General features: G+C 31.8%; 2 protein-coding genes across 3 annotated transcripts in view; both read right to left on the bottom strand.

Annotated features, from left to right (window-relative positions):
• Positions 1-19,165, bottom strand: part of RhoGAP93B (MyTH4 and RhoGAP_KIAA1688 domain-containing protein RhoGAP93B) — a 272,594-nt gene that overhangs the window by 58,364 nt on the left and 195,065 nt on the right. The window contains exon 2 of one of the 2 annotated variants that reach the window (XM_065499059.1): positions 7,353-7,401. In XM_065499059.1, coding sequence (XP_065355131.1) covers positions 7,353-7,378 — 26 coding nt within the window. In that variant the 5' untranslated portion in view covers positions 7,379-7,401. The remainder of the gene's footprint in view (positions 1-7,352; positions 7,402-19,165) is intronic. The other variant, XM_065499060.1, reaches the window with a different exon arrangement.
• Positions 11,829-18,274, bottom strand: LOC135949483 (uncharacterized). The gene is made up of 6 exons (XM_065499058.1): positions 17,966-18,274; positions 17,654-17,837; positions 15,940-17,245; positions 13,336-13,540; positions 13,093-13,265; positions 11,829-13,034 (listed from the first exon to the last, which is right to left on the bottom strand). Exons 1-6 carry the CDS (start codon positions 18,087-18,089, stop codon positions 11,982-11,984), a joined length of 3,045 nt encoding a protein of 1,014 aa, XP_065355130.1. The 5' UTR covers positions 18,090-18,274; the 3' UTR covers positions 11,829-11,981.

Raw genomic sequence — 19,165 nt, 5'->3', positions numbered from 1 at the left:
AAATGGTTTGGGAAGATGTGCTTAAGAAATTACGTTAATTGGTCAAAATGTTCGTGCCTTTTTGAATGAAGCACAGGTTTTTGGATTATTATTATTTTATTTTTCAAATTAGTCTCCTTTTGAACTCCTTGCACTTTTTCCAACATTTCTCCAAGTTTTTTTTATCTTTTCCAAATAATAAAATTTGTCAAGGTCATCAAAATAGGTATTTTTGGTGTGACGACTTCATTGTTGGAATCAAATCTCTTTTCGCGCGAAATATTTCTTCAGGTTTGAAAACAAGAAATAGTCACTTGGTGCTAAATCCGGAGAATAGGGCGGAAGATGGAACATTTTGTAGCCTAATTCATGGATTTTTGCCATGGAAACTGCACATGTGTGTAACCTTTTGTGCACCCGATTATGAGCAAACGCGGAAAGCTTTCTAATACCCAAGTTATCATTCAAAATTGAAATCACTGAGCCATGTGATATGACCATGTCTTCCACAATCTCTCGCACTTTCAATCTCCGATCGGCCAACACATCATATCGTGATTTGTCTTCAATTCATTCGGGTGTAGAGACCTCAACTGGACGTTCAGAATGTTCTAAATCTTCCGCGCTTGTACGGCCACAACGAAATTTAGTAAACCACTTTTTTACCATTGTATTTGATGGTGCAAAATTCCCATAATATTTATCAAGCTTAGCCTTTATTTGAGTGATACTTTTTTTCCTCAAAAAATAATGCTTAAGGAGCAGATGAAATTCACTTTTTTCCAATTTCTGCTCAAGTCACGAGGTAGTCTGCTATCAATGGATTTTAAACACAAACTAAATGAAGCAGCTTGTTGAAATTTTGACATTGACCCAACCTTGTGTGTAAATAGTATGATCCTAGAGGAACTGCATCTCGATCAAGCGCGGATCCAGGGGGGAAATAGGAAATACCTCCTCCCAAACCGAAAAGTTTTCATATAAAAAAGAAAAAACAGAAAAATTTTAAATAAATTTTACTATTCTCCCCCCAAATAGTTGACCTGGATCAGTGCCTGATCTCGATAGATCGCTTAATTTATCGCAAGAGGACATATCACTGTTCTATATGAACCGAATGAGAGCATCGTCATTTGGAGAGCATAAGGAACATTTCTCTTTCTTATTTCGCCTTAGATTTTATTGGTCCAGAGTATCTGACGAGTGTCACTGGCCATAGATTTAACAGAGTTAAATTCAGTCTACCCAAACTTAATGCTTAACATTCAAATATATTGATATCCACAATAATCAGAAGATGAAAGAGATGATAAGCCCTATTTATTTTGGTTTAACCTTTTTCACAGAACTGAATGATTTGATCCCCTTCACTTGGATGAGAGTTTAACTGTGTCTTGCAGTGCCAGATGGAGGTATATCTAGGAATAATTTTCAAGCAAATAATGTATGTTGTTTTAAATTAACAGACCTTTATTGTAAAAGTTTCCTGCAAAATTCTTAATGTATTTCATGCAAAAAATATTCCAATTAGAAATTAACACAACCTAATACCTCACACACAACCTCTATAGAAATCTCAAATAAACTTTAAAATCTTAGAAAAATTAATAGGAAAACTACGAAATTATTTTTGCCATAATAATAATTTATCTAAAAATTAGTTTAAATACAAGAATATTTTGTTAACAACACCAAACCATTAATCACTTTTTTTAAAATTTAAACAATTCCAATTTGAATTTGAATTCCAAAATCTTTAGCACACTGTGCAACGCCCTAGTTTTACTTTATTCCTTATTTAAAACACAACAAATTTTGCCCAAGAGAAAGAAGTGGGAGAGAGAGAAGCAGAGTAAATTCCAAAATAAAAATTACGCAAAATAGAGTAAAAGTGGAATGAAGTGATGACAGCAAAAAAAAAAAACAACAAATAGTTTTCATTCAATATTTCAATTCATTCATTAAACGAAAGAAACAGCAAAAATAAAACAACTGACGACATAATAATTTATAGACAAGCAAAAAATAACAAAAAAAAAATCGAAATAATTAATGGCAGGAAATTTAATTATGAAATTTGTTTAGCTTAGATTTAGTAATAAAATAAAAACTAAGAAACAAAAAAAAAAAAAGAGTAAATCTAAAAAAATTAACAATAGTTCCGGCTTTTTGGTATTTTATGGATGACACGTTTTTCACTTAAATGTCTTTTTACACACGCACTCAAACACATATGTATATTCCTTAAAAGGACATAATAAACATTCATATTTATTGCTTGTAGCTCAAAAAAAAAATAAACTCAATCATTCACAATAGTTTGTCTAATTTGTGTAATAAGATTTTCACACTCTCACTTGGTTTTTGGTCAGTGTTGCCACCAAGAAAATTATAAACTACACATTCCCCATACCTAAATTACACATTCGACAAAAAATTACACATGTAAATAAATTTTCATGATCTATGAATTTGTAAATACAAGATTTTGTGAATACAAGATTTTTAAAATAGTACATTCATGAATTCAAAATGTTAGTCACAGTGGACCACAAGCGTAGCTAGACTATTATTCTGGGGTGGGCAAGTGCCCTTCCCAAGTAGTCAAAATAAAAAAAAATTTTATAAAAAAAAATAATTTTTTATTAAAACAAAAGGAACAAATCAAGATCCGCGTAACAGTTTTTATTTTCATATTTTTTTTTCTGTTAATATTCACATTTTCTGTATTGCCGGCCTTCGGCCGGGTGAAGGGACTTTTAGTTCTGGGGTGTATCGAACACCGGCTTCGCTAAAATCACTTTTTCTGTATATCAAAATTTTCTGAAGTACTGTCATATAAAATCAAAAAGGAATTTTTGGTTCACAATATTAATAAACTGTACCATATTATATATCATATTAAAGGTATTGTGAAGCACTATTCAATGATACCCATAACGATCAGTTTGTTTTCCAAATATATGAGAAATATACTATTATATGTATTGACTTTAAATTCATATAACTCTTAAACTAAAAGAGAGCAGGGAAAAATATTAACGTTTTTGTGCTTCTAATTATGAGAGCTATCAACACCAAAGAAATTATAAAAATGCAAGCTGTTTCGCTGATCTTGATTTATACCATATAAAGAAGATAAATATACCTTTAGAGGTACATGTTTTTAAATATTTTAGTGTAAATGGAAGACATTTTTGATCCAGTGTTTTAACTCTTCAGCAACAGAGTGCTGGAGGACTGAAAGATACTTTAAAGTGTCACGACTAAATAGTGATGATGTTTTATACTTTATCCGAATGTGGTGAGGTAAATTTAAGAAACATTGAAGAATCCATGAATCATCTATTCAATAAAAATCCAAAATAAAGATAAAAGATATACATTGACCATATATTTTTGGATATAAATGGAATTTAAAATTACACATGGATTACACATGCAATCAATTACACATGGGCTACACCTAAAAGTTAAAATTACACACAATATGTGTAATTACACATGAAGTGGCAACACTGTTTTTGGTGGATTAATGAAAGAAGAAGAATGCGTGTTATTATTTCTCTTTAGTGGTTTTCTTCTTTAAGCAGTAATGCTAATTTAGCGGTTTTTAAGAAGTTAGCATTTGCTAAGCAAGCAAGAAAATTTTATTAACTTGAATTTATAGCTTTATTTTAATATTTTTTTATTACAAACAATTATTAAATTGTGAAATATTTCTGGTATTATTTTAAATGAAGTGAATTTAGCAAAATTATTTTTTTTGTTGCTTTTAACACTCTAAAAATGTATTTTGCTAATTAAAATAGTAAATAAAATGTTTAAATAAAAAGTATGTATATTAGGGTGGGTCGATTTCTTTCACAAAAAATCGTATAGCAGAAACGCATTCTACGGAAAATTCTAAGAAATTTTCCCCAAGGAACCATAGGTCTAAAATCAAATCCTATCTTGCGCATTTCGTCTTTTTTTGTCATAGTTTTTTTTTCTATTGGATCACTCAAATAAAGGCTAAGCTTGATAAAAAACTATGGATTTTAATGGTAAACAAAAAGTTTATTCAATTACATTGGCCGTACAAGCACGCAAGTTGCCGAAATAGTTGAAAAAAAATCACGATATGGTGTTAGCCGATCGGAGATTGAAAGTGGGAGAGATTATGGAAGCCATAGGCATCTCACATGGCTCAGTGGTTTCAATTTTGAATGATCCTTTGGGTATGAGAAAGCTTTCCGCAAAACCTGTGTTTCATTCAAAAAGACACAGAGTTTTTGACCCACCCTAGTGACTTTTAATATAAATTTGACAGCAAATTGTCGTATTCGGTATTTTCCGAAGAAATAGGGCTCTATTTCTGCATTAGAAATTTATTTGTTATTCTTAATTCAATCAATTTATCTCTTAATCATCCCATAAAAGCATTCATTACGAATTCATTGGATTAAATCCTAAATACATAAAATCAGAGGGCAACCAGAAATTTCCGGTTCGACTGCCATTCATAATCGGCTCTTTATGAATAAATTGTATTCATAAAAATCCTTTGAACTTAAATAATGATCAAATGAACTTATCAATTCAATTATGCGGATATAGCTCCTTCTATATTCAAAGTAAATATTATTTAAAAATCAAGCTTTTTCAAATATATTTCCATATGTTTTGCGATCTATTTGCGATTCTATTTCTGTCCAAAACAAAAGGACAACTAAATATCATTAAATATTGTGTTGATCCTTGAATTAGAACCTGAACCAGAACTAGAAACTGAACTAGAACAGAACTAGAACAGAACTAGAACAGAACTAGAACTGAACTAGAACTGAACTAGAACTGAACTAGAACTGAACTAGAACTGAACTAGAACTGAACTAGAACTGAACTAGAACTGAACTAGAACTGAACTAGAACTGAACTAGAACTGAACTAGAACTGAACTAGAACTGAACTAGAACTGAACTAGAACTGAACTAGAACTGAACTAGAACTGAACTAGAACTGAACTAGAACTGAACTAGAACTGAACTAGAACTGAACTAGAACTGAACTAGAACTGAACTAGAACTGAACTAGAACTGAACTAGAACTGAACTAGAACTGAACTAGAACTGAACTAGAACTGAACTAGAACTGAACTAGAACTGAACTAGAACTGAACTAGAACTGAACTAGAACTGAACTAGAACTGAACTAGAACTGAACTAGAACTGAACTAGAACTGAACTAGAACTGAACTAGAACTGAACTAGAACTGAACTAGAACTGAACTAGAACTGAACTAGAACTGAACTAGAACTGAACTAGAACTGAACTAGAACTAGAACTGAACTAGAACTAGAACTGAACTAGAACTGAACTAGAACTGAACTAGAACTGAACTAGAACTGAACTAGAACTGAACTAGAACTGAACTAGAACTGAACTAGAACTGAACTAGAACTGAACTAGAACTGAACTAGAACTAGAACTGAACTAGAACTGAACTAGAACTGAACTAGAACTGAACTAGAACTGAACTAGAACTGAACTAGAACTGAACTAGAACTGAACTAGAACTAGAACTAAACTAGAACTGAACTAGAACTGAACTAGAACTGAACTAGAACTGAACTAGAACTGAACTAGAACTGAACTAGAACTGAACTAGAACTGAACTAGAACTGAACTAGAACTGAACTAGAACTGAACTAGAACTGAACTAGAACTGAACTAGAACTGAACTAGAACTGAACTAGAACTGAACTAGAACTGAACTAGAACTGAACTAGAACTGAACTAGAACTGAACTAGAACTGAACTAGAACTGAACTAGAACTGAACTAGAACTGAATTAGAACTGAACTAGAACTGAACTAGAACTGAACTAGAACTGAACTAGAACTGAACTAGAACTGAAATGTAGTATTGTTCAGTTTTCGTATGAATCCAAATATAATTTAAGTGGCAGTCATGGGTTAACATTTGTAAGACGCTTCAAGGGAAAGAGACTGGACCCAAAGTACAAAAAATTAGACGGTCATTTTTGGGGATGGCAATTTTTCTATCCCTTCCAAAAAAAAATAATATCAAAACCGGAATTTCTTGTGAGATGAGTTCATGGTTGTAGTCAAATCTCCTTCCGCCGAGACATTGCAGCAGGTTTGGATTAGTTCGGAAATTCACCATTCGAAGTCGAATTCATGGATTTTTGCCATGGAAACTGCACCTGTGTGTATCCTTTTGTGCTCCCGATTGTGTGCAGACGCTGTAGCTATATTGCGGAAAGCTTTCTTCTACCCACTCATCCATGTTCAATCTCCGCCAAGATACGGCACAAGCCAATATAACAATCTTACTGTTTAATAATACTTCAATTAAATAGCAATCTATTTTTAACAAATTACAATTATATAACTAATATCTTAATAATAACAATCAAACGGTTATTGTACAATAATTTGTCTGCAAAAATACTTAAATCAAATTGGTTATTTAGCAATTTACAAAACAAATTTTGAAAATGTGTTGGTTATATTTAATTGTTTGTTATTTAACAGTACACATACTAATAAAACTAAACAACAATAACAAATTCAATTGATTGGCTTCTTTTTAAATGATAAACAATTAAAAATTTATTAATAAAATAAGTTTGAGTAAGTATTTCCAGCTGACAAATAAGACTCCTTTGTCAACACTGTTTTCGTAGGCAAAATAAAAAATCGATTAGATTAGGCGAGGAGAAGAAACAAACAGAGAACAACAGTCAAATGTGTGAATGAGAGTATTGAATGAAAAGAGAGTGAGAGTTTATATATTTTCAATAAGGAAGTAAGGAGTTACAAAAGGAACACAAAGATTAATCAAATTGTAGCAAAAAGGAAAAAAAAATTGCATTAATGCAGCAAAGACTTGGTAAAAAAAAAATAAAAGGGAGGAGTTGTTGGCTATTTAAGTCAAGGAAAAATTATTAAAATCTTAGTTATATTAACAATTATATTTACACATTTGCAGTTATAGTTTATTAACAGTTTTTGTTTTAAAACATTTACTAGGCAGACAGACAAGCGACCTCATTTTGAAAATTGGGGTTTTTGCTTAAAACACAAAATAGTAATTAGTTAATTATTGTTTAGATTAGTTTGTTGTTGTAACTAAAATGTTTATGTTACAGCCTACAGCTAGTGGTTGTTTAAAGTTTCTTAAGGTATATAGTTGTTGTTTTTAGTTTATTCATAAATTATAAAGTTAAAGTTTTTGGGGCCCCCATATAAAAGTAGGTACAAAATTAACAAACAAAACACTTTAAAAACTTAATAATTTAAAAACTAAACAAAGAAAATCACTTATTATTAGACCAAATATTATTTTAAAAAAAGCACACTACTCACACACACCTTTCGCAACTTGAACTCATTTTAATTTTTCCATAAACTTTTTTTGCTGGCTGTTTGATTTGTTGGTTCAATAAACGAGCAAGCCCACTAAAATGTGCAATAAACAATTAATGGCCTGCTAAAGACTGGCTGAATTAATAATAAAACTTGCAAACTTTATGGCAGGCAAATGAAGTTTTAGACACTTTTTTCAATTATTTTTTTTCGTATTATTATTGTTGTTGTTGTTTTTGCTCCTGTTTTCCCGTTGTTTTAGGCCGTTTTTTGTTGCTCTCTCTAGCACCCCACACACTTTTTGTTGTTGTTGTTTTAGCTTTTAATTTCCACCTTTTTTTCATTTGTTGTATTTCTTCTTTTCCAACTTCATTACACACACACCACTATTCAAACACATATACACACAAACACACACTGTGACACCGCTATACTACGACGGATTTTTCTTTCACTTTTCATATAAGCAAAATGCAATTTTTCTTTTCTTCTTTAACCAAAAAATTATTTTTTTTCTTATTTTCTTTTTTTTCTCTCCTTTTTTCAGAAGTTTAAACTTGATGTTTCATTTCAAAAAGGCCTTCCTTCATTCATTTTGCTTATTTTCATTTAATATTTATTAATTTTCTTCAATTGAATTCAACAAGAATGACAAAAAAAAAAATTTGCACTACTTCATTTTTCTTTTTATTAGAAAAAGAAAAATATATAAAAGAATTCTCTTAAAACCAACCGACGACCGTCCGTTCAACACTCACTACTCAACGTAAAACTAAAAATTTGACTGACGCCCGTCTAAAAAATAAAACTGCATTGAGTGAGATTGAGTGTAAAAAAATTAAAAATGTGTGCTGTTTTTGCTATTGTTGTTGTTTATTATTTACCCAACTATTGTGCAAGGCGAATTTATACAAGGTGGTGGTAGTTCTACAAAAACAACAAATGGTCTTAACAAATGTCAAAAAACAGAAATTAAAAATTAAACAAATATGTATTAAAACTAAATATAGTGTAGATAATTGAATAGTGAGGGCTTTACTTATTTATGCAAAATATAAATATTTTGTTAATTAGCTTAGAATATGTAGATATTGAAGTATAAAAACAAGCTTTGACAGGTGTTAGAACCAAACAAGCGAAAAAAAGAGTAATCAGCTGATTGACTGACTCCACCTTGTATAAATTCGCCTTGCTATTGTGAATGGTGTATTCAAACACACAAACATGAACATTTCTTATGGGGTTTGAAAGAAACTCTCTTGTGTGGGGAAAATACATATTGAGTTGGTTTGAAGATTGGAAAAGAGTATTTCTCTCGCAATAGTGCTACTAATTTAGCGATTTCTTACTAAAAATCTAGTGGTTATAAATATTCTTTTTAAACTTCAATATTTGTGTTATAAAGAAATACACATAAAGCAAGAATTAAAAAACAGTTCTTTTATTTACACTCCTGTAATAATGCGATAAAATACAAGTTACGAGTTTATAAAATATCTTGAATTAAAGCTATAAATCATGGCCACAATTCCATTTGTGTCGAAAAAATGCTCTTTTTTAGTGATTCATCAATTAAAAGGTTATTTTGTGTCTGTTGTTTTTGCAATTGCTTGGTAGATGTAGTAAAACCTTTTAAATCAATCTCTGAAAAATAGCGTTTTAGTTCAGAGCGACCCAAAAAACCGGTTACCGGTTTAACCGAAAAAGTGTGTTTTTGAAGAAACCGGTTTCGATTATTGTCTTTTAAAAAACCCGGTTAAGCGGTTTCAGTTTTTGTCTTCAAAAAAAAAAACGGTTTTATATTAAAATTTTATTTAATGGAAATTTAGCATTTTTTAATTTTTTTATGTAATTATTTTATATCTTTTACGAAATGTTGTCAAATGCTATAATTTTCTATAAAATAAATCAAAATTTTTAAAAATGGTATCAAAGTTTTTCATAAACAACAGCTTTAGAAAATATATTTGATTAAAACCGGTTAACCGTCTTACAAAAACCGGTTTGTCAAAAAACCGAAAATTTAAAAAAACCGAAACCGGTGGAGTTTACAAAGATGAAAAAACCGGTTGACCGGTTTTGGATACTCTAGACACAACTCTATTACTAGGTTAGGCAAGGATCCAGATGGAAAGGAAATGTCACCCAAAACCGAAAAAAGGAAAAGAAGAAAAATGTAAAATAAATTTTACTTTATGTCCCCCAAATATTAGTTGACCTGGATACGTGCCTGTACTAGGGTCATATTTTTAATAAAATTATTAAAAAAAAAATTCGCTTATTCCAGAATTGTCTCAAAATCGATTAAATTTTATGTTTTTTTTTATGTCATGACAAACAAATATTTTTAAATTGTTTGAAAGTTCTTGATATCTTTAAAATTTGATTAAAAAAAACATTTCATGAGATGTTGCTTTATCCGTAGTAATACATCTCCAATTTTAACGGGCTGTTAGATCTCCATTTTTTTGGTGAATTTATGAAGACCTCTCAGCAATTTCTTCTGAAAGGAGTTTCGTATGCCTGATTTGGTTTATAATTGGCGTGAATAAATAGGCACTAGTATAGCCGATTTGTTGTTTTTCAGTGATTTTATTGCTTCGCAAATTTCAGTAATATTGGGGCAATCGATGGAGATATTTGTGTTCGTCGAATGTGATTCACAGCTGGGTAGGGACGACGACATCATAGTTATATAGAATTCTTCCCAATGTTTCAGTTATTGTTCAGTTATTGTCCACAATGTAAACTGGATGCTGCAGAGCATCTAAAATTAATAGTAGTGCATTGGTCGAATATTAGGCTCAGTTCGATTGTGGCCTGAGAGCCCTGGTTTCGGTTGGAATGGATGAATTTTAGGAAAAAACATGTTTCCTTTATTTTATTTATTTAATACATCCAGTAGATGTAATAAATCTATCTAAATTGTTAATTTTTCATGGAATTTAATAACTTTTCTAGCTTATTAAAAGATTCATCGTTTTCTAGCGGTTTTTGTTTGATGTAACGTAAAATATCCGCAAAAAGTTGGCAACAGTGAATGAGTGCAAAATTGTGTTTTTTTGTTGTTGTTTATTTACTTAACTATTGTGAATGGTATCTCTCTCAAATGTGAGTATTTATTGACCAAGGTTGTCATACTCATTTGCAGCTTCATCGCCAAATTGTATATCAAAAATCGCCAAAAGACGTCAATTAGAAATTTCAGATTTTTTACATACAAATTTGCCAAAAGCTCTAAATAGAAATACATTTTCTGACTTTTAAACTTATTTTTATGTTTGCATTAAACTTTGAAACTGGTTGTATCATTTTTTAATCTGTTTTTATAGCTATGGCAATATTTAGTCTGTAATGTTTTTTAACACTTGTCATCCCTGCAATTGAAAGAGTGTGTTCAGTGAGGGAAAACGTACAATAAAATTACAGTTGCGATATTTACCGTTAATAACTTTAAAAACTAGTATTTATTGTCATCATTAGTCAAAAAAGTAAATCAAAATAAAAAGAAAAATGCCGGGGTACAAAATTTGCATCATAAATATATAAAAACCGTGCCCTCAATAACTAAAAACCAGGTAAGATTCACTACATAAAAACAACTTCCACGAGTATAAATATACTTTGCTTTAAACTTAAAATATTGGGTGTATGACTTAAAAATGCGAGATTTTTTAAATGTTTAGCTTTTATTCAAATTTATTAAAAGTATTGGCCAGTGTTAGCTTCGTACTTTTCCCAGTAATCGGACGGATCAAGGTCTGGACTTTAAATTTTTTCTAATTGGTTTTTTGCAGGTATTGCAACATGTGGCCTAGCGTTGTCATGATGGAATATTCACCCTTATTCTATTTGGCGTCATCGACATCGTCGTCAATATTGAGTCAAAAAATATATCGATAACAATTGGAAACTTTTGACAGCGTTTTCTACTTTAACACGACTTATAAAAGTATAAAATTCTGTCAAAAGTTTCCAATTGTTATCGATATCGGAGAAACATATACCATTTTTTGACTCAATATTGACGACGATGTCGACGACTCCAAATAGAATAAGAGTGATTACTGTTTCACGTTTGGTCGCATATTCTGGGCGTTTTTCGGCCTATGCTCGCTTCAAACGAATCAGTTGCGTTCAGTGCAGGTTTCCTGTGATGATTTGGCTAGATGCCCAGCAGCTCATAATATAGAGGACCCTTTTGCTTCCACCAAATACAGAGCATTACCTTAAGCTGAATTCACCCATGAGTTTCTGAAACATTTTATGTTCGGAACAATTTTTTTTTATATGTAGTTTGAAGTCTCTCTCATTCATTCGATTTTGGATGAATCCTGCTGCTCGCAAACATTTTGAAATTGCTGTTTGCGTTGTTTCCAATGATTTTGCAAGCTCTTATTGAGTTTGACAATAACCTACATACACCCAATAGTTTAAACTTTAATGTATTCAGAAAAAAATTGAAACAAAACCTAATTAAATGAAAAATTAATTCACAAGTAATGTTACTTTTTTTTATTTACTTAATTTTATGTAAAATTATATTACAATATTTATTAAAAAAAAAATTGTGTTAAAAAAATTAAAAGAAACAAAAACAATTATGTGTGTATAGCTAAATTTGTATGCCTAATAACAATCCGCAAATAAAGATTCATCTTCTTGTTTCATCGAAAAGATGATGTCATCCAAAAGTGAAATAAAACTTTCCGAACCTAAAAACCAATCATTGTGATTCTTCAACAACTGCTCCAAGTCTATACTCTTAATAGTCTGCATAAATTCCTTAACGCCCACCGCTGTATAGGCCTTATACAAGTCAGCATCAATGCTGGGTTTTAATTGAGCGCTGGTTGGTATTGTGTTAGCAGTAGTGGTGGCGGTGGTGGTGTCGGATGTGTTATTGTTGCCATTATTTAATTGCATTTGTGATTCATAGGAGGCCACCAATAGATTAATATCTTGCGAAGCTAATATAGATTCAATAACTTCATCTGACTGGGCATGCTCAGCCACTGTAAGAGGAGCATTATTAGCATTAATGTTAACCGGGGAGGGGGGAAGTTCTGTTTTATTAAATATTAAAATATTACTCAAGTCCTCGGCTTTATCCACCAGGGGTGAGGAGGGACTTGAGAGTGGTGTACTGGGCGCTGTACTACCACTGCTATTACTACTGCTGGGTGAAGAATTTTTATCCATATTCTCTACTAAAGATTCAAAATTATACTTTTTCAATTTCTCCAACAAACAATGAACCATACACACAGCCGTCTTTATTACTTCCACATCACATTCCTCCTGCAAACATTTCAATATAACACCCAAACAGCCACGCTGTGATAGTTCTTTGAAAACCTTTAATATCCTCAAATTGATTTCCTTTTCCGTCAGTGTAACAATCTTTTTGTATTCTTTGGAGAATGTCACCGTGGGAAATGTGCCATCAATCATGCCTTGATTGGTAAATTGTTTCTTAAATTCCAATTCCCAAAAATGCAAAGCTTCCAATTTAACCTCCCAATGTAGATCGGATACAACACAATGAGCCAAAGTGGAATAAAGTATATCCACATAACGTGTGGGTATTCGGCGTTGTTCGTATATGGTAGCCAATGTTTTCATGGCCTCTTTGCGCACTATGCCCTCGCTTTCATTGAACAGGACAAAGAATAAATGATCCTAGAAAACAAAATTACTAAAAATTCCAATTTCTTTAAATAAATATTTAAAAACTTACTATTAAGTCTTGATTATTTAAATCATTGTCCCATATTATGTTAATCATCACCATTTTGGATAGACACTTTAAGGCAGAGGCTCTTACATAAGGTTCTTGATCATTTTTGGCCATTTGCATGACAATGGGACACATTTTATAGTCATGCAAAAATTGTTGAAAAGCGGGAAATTCTTTGAAAGAAAAATATTATAAAGAAATTACAAAAATGTGGTTATTTTAATGTTTATCATTAATACTTACTAACTCTTGATATATTCGCTATGGAGGTGGTTAATTCTAGGGTACTATCTCGTACCTCCCAGGCAATGTCATGAAAACGTTTCACAATTATTGGGCCCAAACAAACCAAACCCGAACCTTGCAAATTGTCCACCAATAGAGCCATATTGGGCGAAAGAAAATGTTCTATGGAGAGCTGCACCAACTTTAAAGCTTGTACAGCCAACTGTTAAGAAATAAGGAAATAAAAATTATTAAAAAAATTACCAAAAATCAAATTTAGATATTAAAATGAAGAAAAATATAAAAGTGGCTATAAGTCGGTAAATAGTGGTGCAAATGGAAAAAGGACGATCATCTGTGATCACTTATATTTTCAATCAAAAATCGATTTTTGATATGAAAATGAAGAAAAACATAAAAGTGGCTATAAGTCGGTAAATAGTGGTCCAAATGGAAAAAGGACGATCATCTGTGATCACTTTGATATGAAAATGAAGAAAACCTTAAAAGTGGCTATAAGTCGGTAAATGGAAAAAGGACGATCATCTGTGATCACTTATATTTCCAACCAAAAATCGATTTTTTGATATAAAAATGAAGAAAAACATAAAAGTGGCTATAAGTCGTTAAACAGTGGTCCAAATGGAAAAAGGACGATCATCTGTGATCACTTATATTTTGAACCAAAAATCGATTTTTGATATGAAAATGAAGAAAAACTTAAAGTTGCTATAAGTCGTTAAATAGTGGTCCAAATGGAAAAGGGACGATCATCTGTGATCACTTATATTTTCAATCAAAATTCTATTTTTGATATGAAAATGAAGAAAACCATAAAAGTGGCTATAAGACGGTTATTAGTGGTCCAAATGGAAAAAGGACGATCATCTGTGATCACTTATATTTTCAATCAAAAATCGATTTTTGATATAAAAATGAAGAAAAACATAAAAATGGCTATAAATCGGTAAATAGTGGTGCAAATGGAAACAGGAAGATCATCTGTGATCACTTATATTTTGAACTAAAAATTCGATTTATGATATGAAAATGAAGAAAAACATAAAAGTGGCTATAAGTCGGTAAATAGTGGTCCAAATGGAAAAAGGACGATCATCTGTGATCACTTATATTTTCAATCAAAAATCGATTTTTTATATGAAAATCAAGTAAAACATAAAAGTGGCTATTATTCGTTAAATAATGGTCCAAATGGAAAAAGGAGGATCATCTGTGATCACTTATATTTTCAATCAAAAATCGATTTTTGATTTGAAAATTAAGAAAAACAAAGTTGCTATAAGTCGGTAAATAGTGGTGCAAATGGAAAAAAGACGATCATCTGTGATCACTTATATTTTCAATCAAAAATCGATTTTTGATATGAAAAAGAAGAAAAACATAAAAGTGGCTATAAGTCGGTAAATAGTTTTCCAAATGGAAAAAGGACGATCATCTGTGATCACTTATATATTCAACCAAAAATCGATTTTTTATATGAAAATTAAGAAAAACATAAAAGTGGCTATAAGTCGGTAAATAGTGGTCCAAATGGAAAAAGGACGATCATCTGTGATCACTTATATTTTGAACCAAAAATCAATTTTAGATATGAAAATGAAGAAAAACATAAAAGTGGCTATAAGTCGGTAAATAGTGGTCCAAATGGAAAAAGGACGATCATCTGTGATCACTTATATTTCCAACCAAAAATCGATTTTTTATATAAAAATGAAGAAAAACATAAAAGTGGCTATAAGTCAGTAAATAGTGGCCCAAATGGAAAAAGGACGATCATCTGTAATCACTTATATTTTGAACCAAAAATCGATTTTTTATATGAAAATTAAGAAAAACATAAAAGTGGCTATAAGTCGGTAAATAGTGGTGCAAATGGAAAAATGACGATCATCTGTGATCACTTATATTTTGAACCAAAAATCGATGTTTGATATGAAAATGAAGAAAAACATTAAAGTGACTATAAGTCGGTAAATAGTGGTGCAAATGGAAAAAGGACGATCATCTGTGATCACTTATATTTTCAATCAAAATTCTATTTTTGATATGAAAATGAAGAAAACCATAAAAGTGGCTATAAGACGGTTATTAGTGGTCCAAATGGAAAAAGGACGATCATCTGTGATCACTTATATTTTCAATAAAAAATCGATTTTTTGTATGAAAATGAAGAAAAACATAAAAGTGGCTATAAGTCGTTAAATAGTGGTCCAAATGGAAAAAGGACGATCATCTGTGATCACTTATATTTTGCAACAAAAATCGATTTTTGATATGAAAATGAAGAAAACCATAAAAGTGGCTATAAGTCGGTAAATAGTGGTCCAAATGGAAAAAGGACGATCATCTGTGATCACTTATATTTTCAACCAAAAATCGATTTTTTTATATGAAAATGAAGAAAAACATAAAAGTGGCTATAAGTTGGTAAATAGTGGTCCAAATGGAAAAAGGACGATCATCTGTGATCACTTATATTTTCAACCAAAAATCGATTTTTTATATGAAAATGAAGAAAAACATAAAAGTGGCTATAATGCGGCCCTTACAACTCATTGTGAAGGATATAAAAACTAATAAATCATTTTTATAATTACTTACCCCTTCGGTCAGATTGGGATTCTCCAAAATAACCGCCACCGTATTCACCACACAAGTGCTCTCTATGCTTTCCTTCCACGATATACGATAACGTTTGATTAGAGTCTGCAAACCAATAAGGCAGGCATATAAAACATTTGGAATGGCCACTATAAATTCAGCACCCATCCAAATTTTACACCATATAGGCACCACACGGCCTTCCATACAACCATTGCCCTTCTCCAAGGTATTCGTATTGGCAATAAACTCTTTCAAAGCATAAATAATCGCCTGAAAAACCAACACAGCCTGCTCACGTTCCAATATATTTTGCATGGACAATATGCCATGTATGGATTTGTAGGCCAAATCTGCTATGGCCGCCAATGAGGTGCCCTCCGAGGGCAAAATAATATCACGAAATGAATAGCAGATGCGCAGGGTGTGCTCACACGATACCTCAAATATTTTCATTAGATAATTATCAAACAATTCCTCCTCACGCTCACGACTGCGTAATATAACCAATACGGGCAGTAAATGAAATGTAATCAATTGATTTTCAAATTTCACCAATTCCGTTTCAATCAATATTTCGGGCGGTGCCCTTGTACCCAATTTCTTCCACAGCATGTGATTTAGTTCGGCCAATTTGATAAGATTCAATATTTCCGAACGTTGCACACAAAATTTCATGCTATTAAAGAAATTCAAACCAAAGCGGGTAAATTTCTCGGGAGCTATTTGGCCTTTGTCCCATTGGTCCTGCACCAATACGGCATAATTGAAACTGGCCAAGGTGTGTAGAATTTTATACAAAAAGAAACGATTCTGGGTCATTTCAATTAATTTCCATATGGTCAACTCTAAATTGTGATAGTTGCGGCACAAATGGGTTATATTTGTCTTCTCCTCCGACTCCAATGTTTGTTCGAATATATACGACAACAGATCCAGACTGGAGGATAATCTATGCTGCAATTCACTGTCATCCACATTGATCATTATTTTATCATTTTCCTCTTTATAGACATTTTCCTTGATGGGTTCTATAATTTCGCTAAGCATTTCCAGTACGATTTTCTCATCTTTAGCTTTGACAGAGAATTTATACAACAGTTCGTAGAGTAGCTGGCGTGCCTCCCTAACCACATACATGGTGTGATCGCGATTGCAAAGTTCGATCAGAAAATGCCAGCATTGTTTGAGGCGTATGTAGGCCAAGCCCAAACTGTAACGTGAGACGGCGGCTAAAAGCCGTATAAAGCCGAGTTTAATGGAGGGACTAAAGCGATGTCGATTGCCATCGATAATGACAAGGGCGCTAAAATTAAAAAGTGATGGAGAGGTTTTAAATATAAAGTTAACTTGGACACACAGCCCGCAATAAATCGCGTCACAAAAGTGAAGTCAGTACGTACGGCAGCATATAGTAACCGAAATCATGATAAAATTCCCATAAAATACAACATAATCACAAAAACTTAAAAAATTTGTTGTAAACTAAGCAAATACATGCACTATCTCTACAAGATGACTACAATTTATTAAATAATTTACAACAAATTGAGGAAAACACACACACAATCGCACGCACACACTTCAACATTTGTTCAGTTGTCTTCTTTAATTTCAAATAATCATATTAAAATCTCTATCAGCAGGTAGTTTTTTGACACACCCCCTGCGCTTCCTTATTCCACAAACACACAGCACAACACAACAAACTTACCGATCCATGATATTTCGTTCTTTTAATGTTATCAAAATCCATTCATTTTGCATCAAAAGACTACAGAAATTCAACATAAATGATGTGACTTTTGGATTAACTTTTGTAAAATCCTCATTCAGCAGCGTGATACACTTGTCGACCCAGTCCATGGCAAAGGGCGCTTGTAAAACATATAGATTTTCTAATAATAAACGTGTAAAGAATGAAAAAATTAAAAAAACGAAAAATACAAATCAAGTTTTATTATCAAATGTTGAAGATGCCGCCTCCTCCTGGCCTCTGTTAAAACAATCATCATCTATTATTTACCTTTATCCGCTAAATGTGTTATAAGCTTTTCAAAGTAAACATTGCTGGTGGTGGCGAAATCTTGTTGAAGAAAAGTTTCAAATATGCGTTGTAAACGTTCGATTATTTGCTGCTGTTGCTCCATTTTTTAACAAATTTATGGGAAAATCACTCTCTAGCCCGCTATTTAACATGAATTTTGTGTATTTTTTTAGTTTTATTATTATAGAAATGATGAAATTAGTTTAAAAATTTACAGACTTTTCTTCTAGGCTTTCGATTTTAGAAGACGACCGACCGCTTGTGGGAACAATTATTGTTGTATTTTTAATAATTCTTCTTCTAGATAATATTGGTGCGGGGAAAAAATGCTGTAGGGAAATGTTGCCAGAGTTCACGATTTTTTTTTTTAATGTCAAAAATTACCCCATTGATGATTTAACGATTTTTGAAATAAATTTGACGATTATTTATAAAAAATTGAAATTCTGTTCTAATTAATAAAGTGATTTTAATGAAATTTCAAATTATAATTCTTCAAACTATTTTTGATGATTGTAGTGTAAAGAGAGAGTAGATTTATGATATATATAAGTAACTACATAAATATTAGAGATAATTTCGTCAAATTGAACATATCAATTGTATGCGATTCCGAACTTGTAGCTGATAAATACCTCCTCTAATAGAATTACACAAATTGCACTCGTTCAACAATACTGAATTAACTCAAAAACTTTTAAGTACTCAGTACATATGCAAATATAGTAAATATGCAAATATAACCAGATATTCGATAATACCTCAGTCAGTTGGATGCACGTTTAATGGTCCTTACCAGACCAACATTTTGTTTGACAGCAGAGTTGAGAGCCATTAGTAACACCATCAAATCCACTGGTAACCAGTTTAGAGTAGTAAAAAGTGTATTAGCGGAAGTAGACCTTATAGTTTTGTTAATCAGTATCACCGGAAGGCCGTTGAACGAGTTCTAAGGACTACTCGTTCAACGGCCTTCCGATGAGTAGCATTATCCAAGGCGTCAATCACGTTGGCCTTAAACAAGGTGCGAATATAGTCCAATGGATGACTCGTAGACAGCGAATGATATCACGTCAGTCCCAATATCTTGACAAGATGAGTAACTTTTGGTCTCGCATTTTAATTTCATAGTTACCGACCCCAAATTTTCAATAGGTACTATGTATTTGGTCAATATGA

Source organism: Calliphora vicina, chromosome 1 (assembly GCF_958450345.1).
Source record: "Calliphora vicina chromosome 1, idCalVici1.1, whole genome shotgun sequence".
Classification (NCBI taxonomy): domain Eukaryota; kingdom Metazoa; phylum Arthropoda; class Insecta; order Diptera; family Calliphoridae; genus Calliphora; species Calliphora vicina.
Note: the sequence above shows the minus strand (reverse complement) of the source record. Positions and strands in the feature narration are given on the sequence as shown.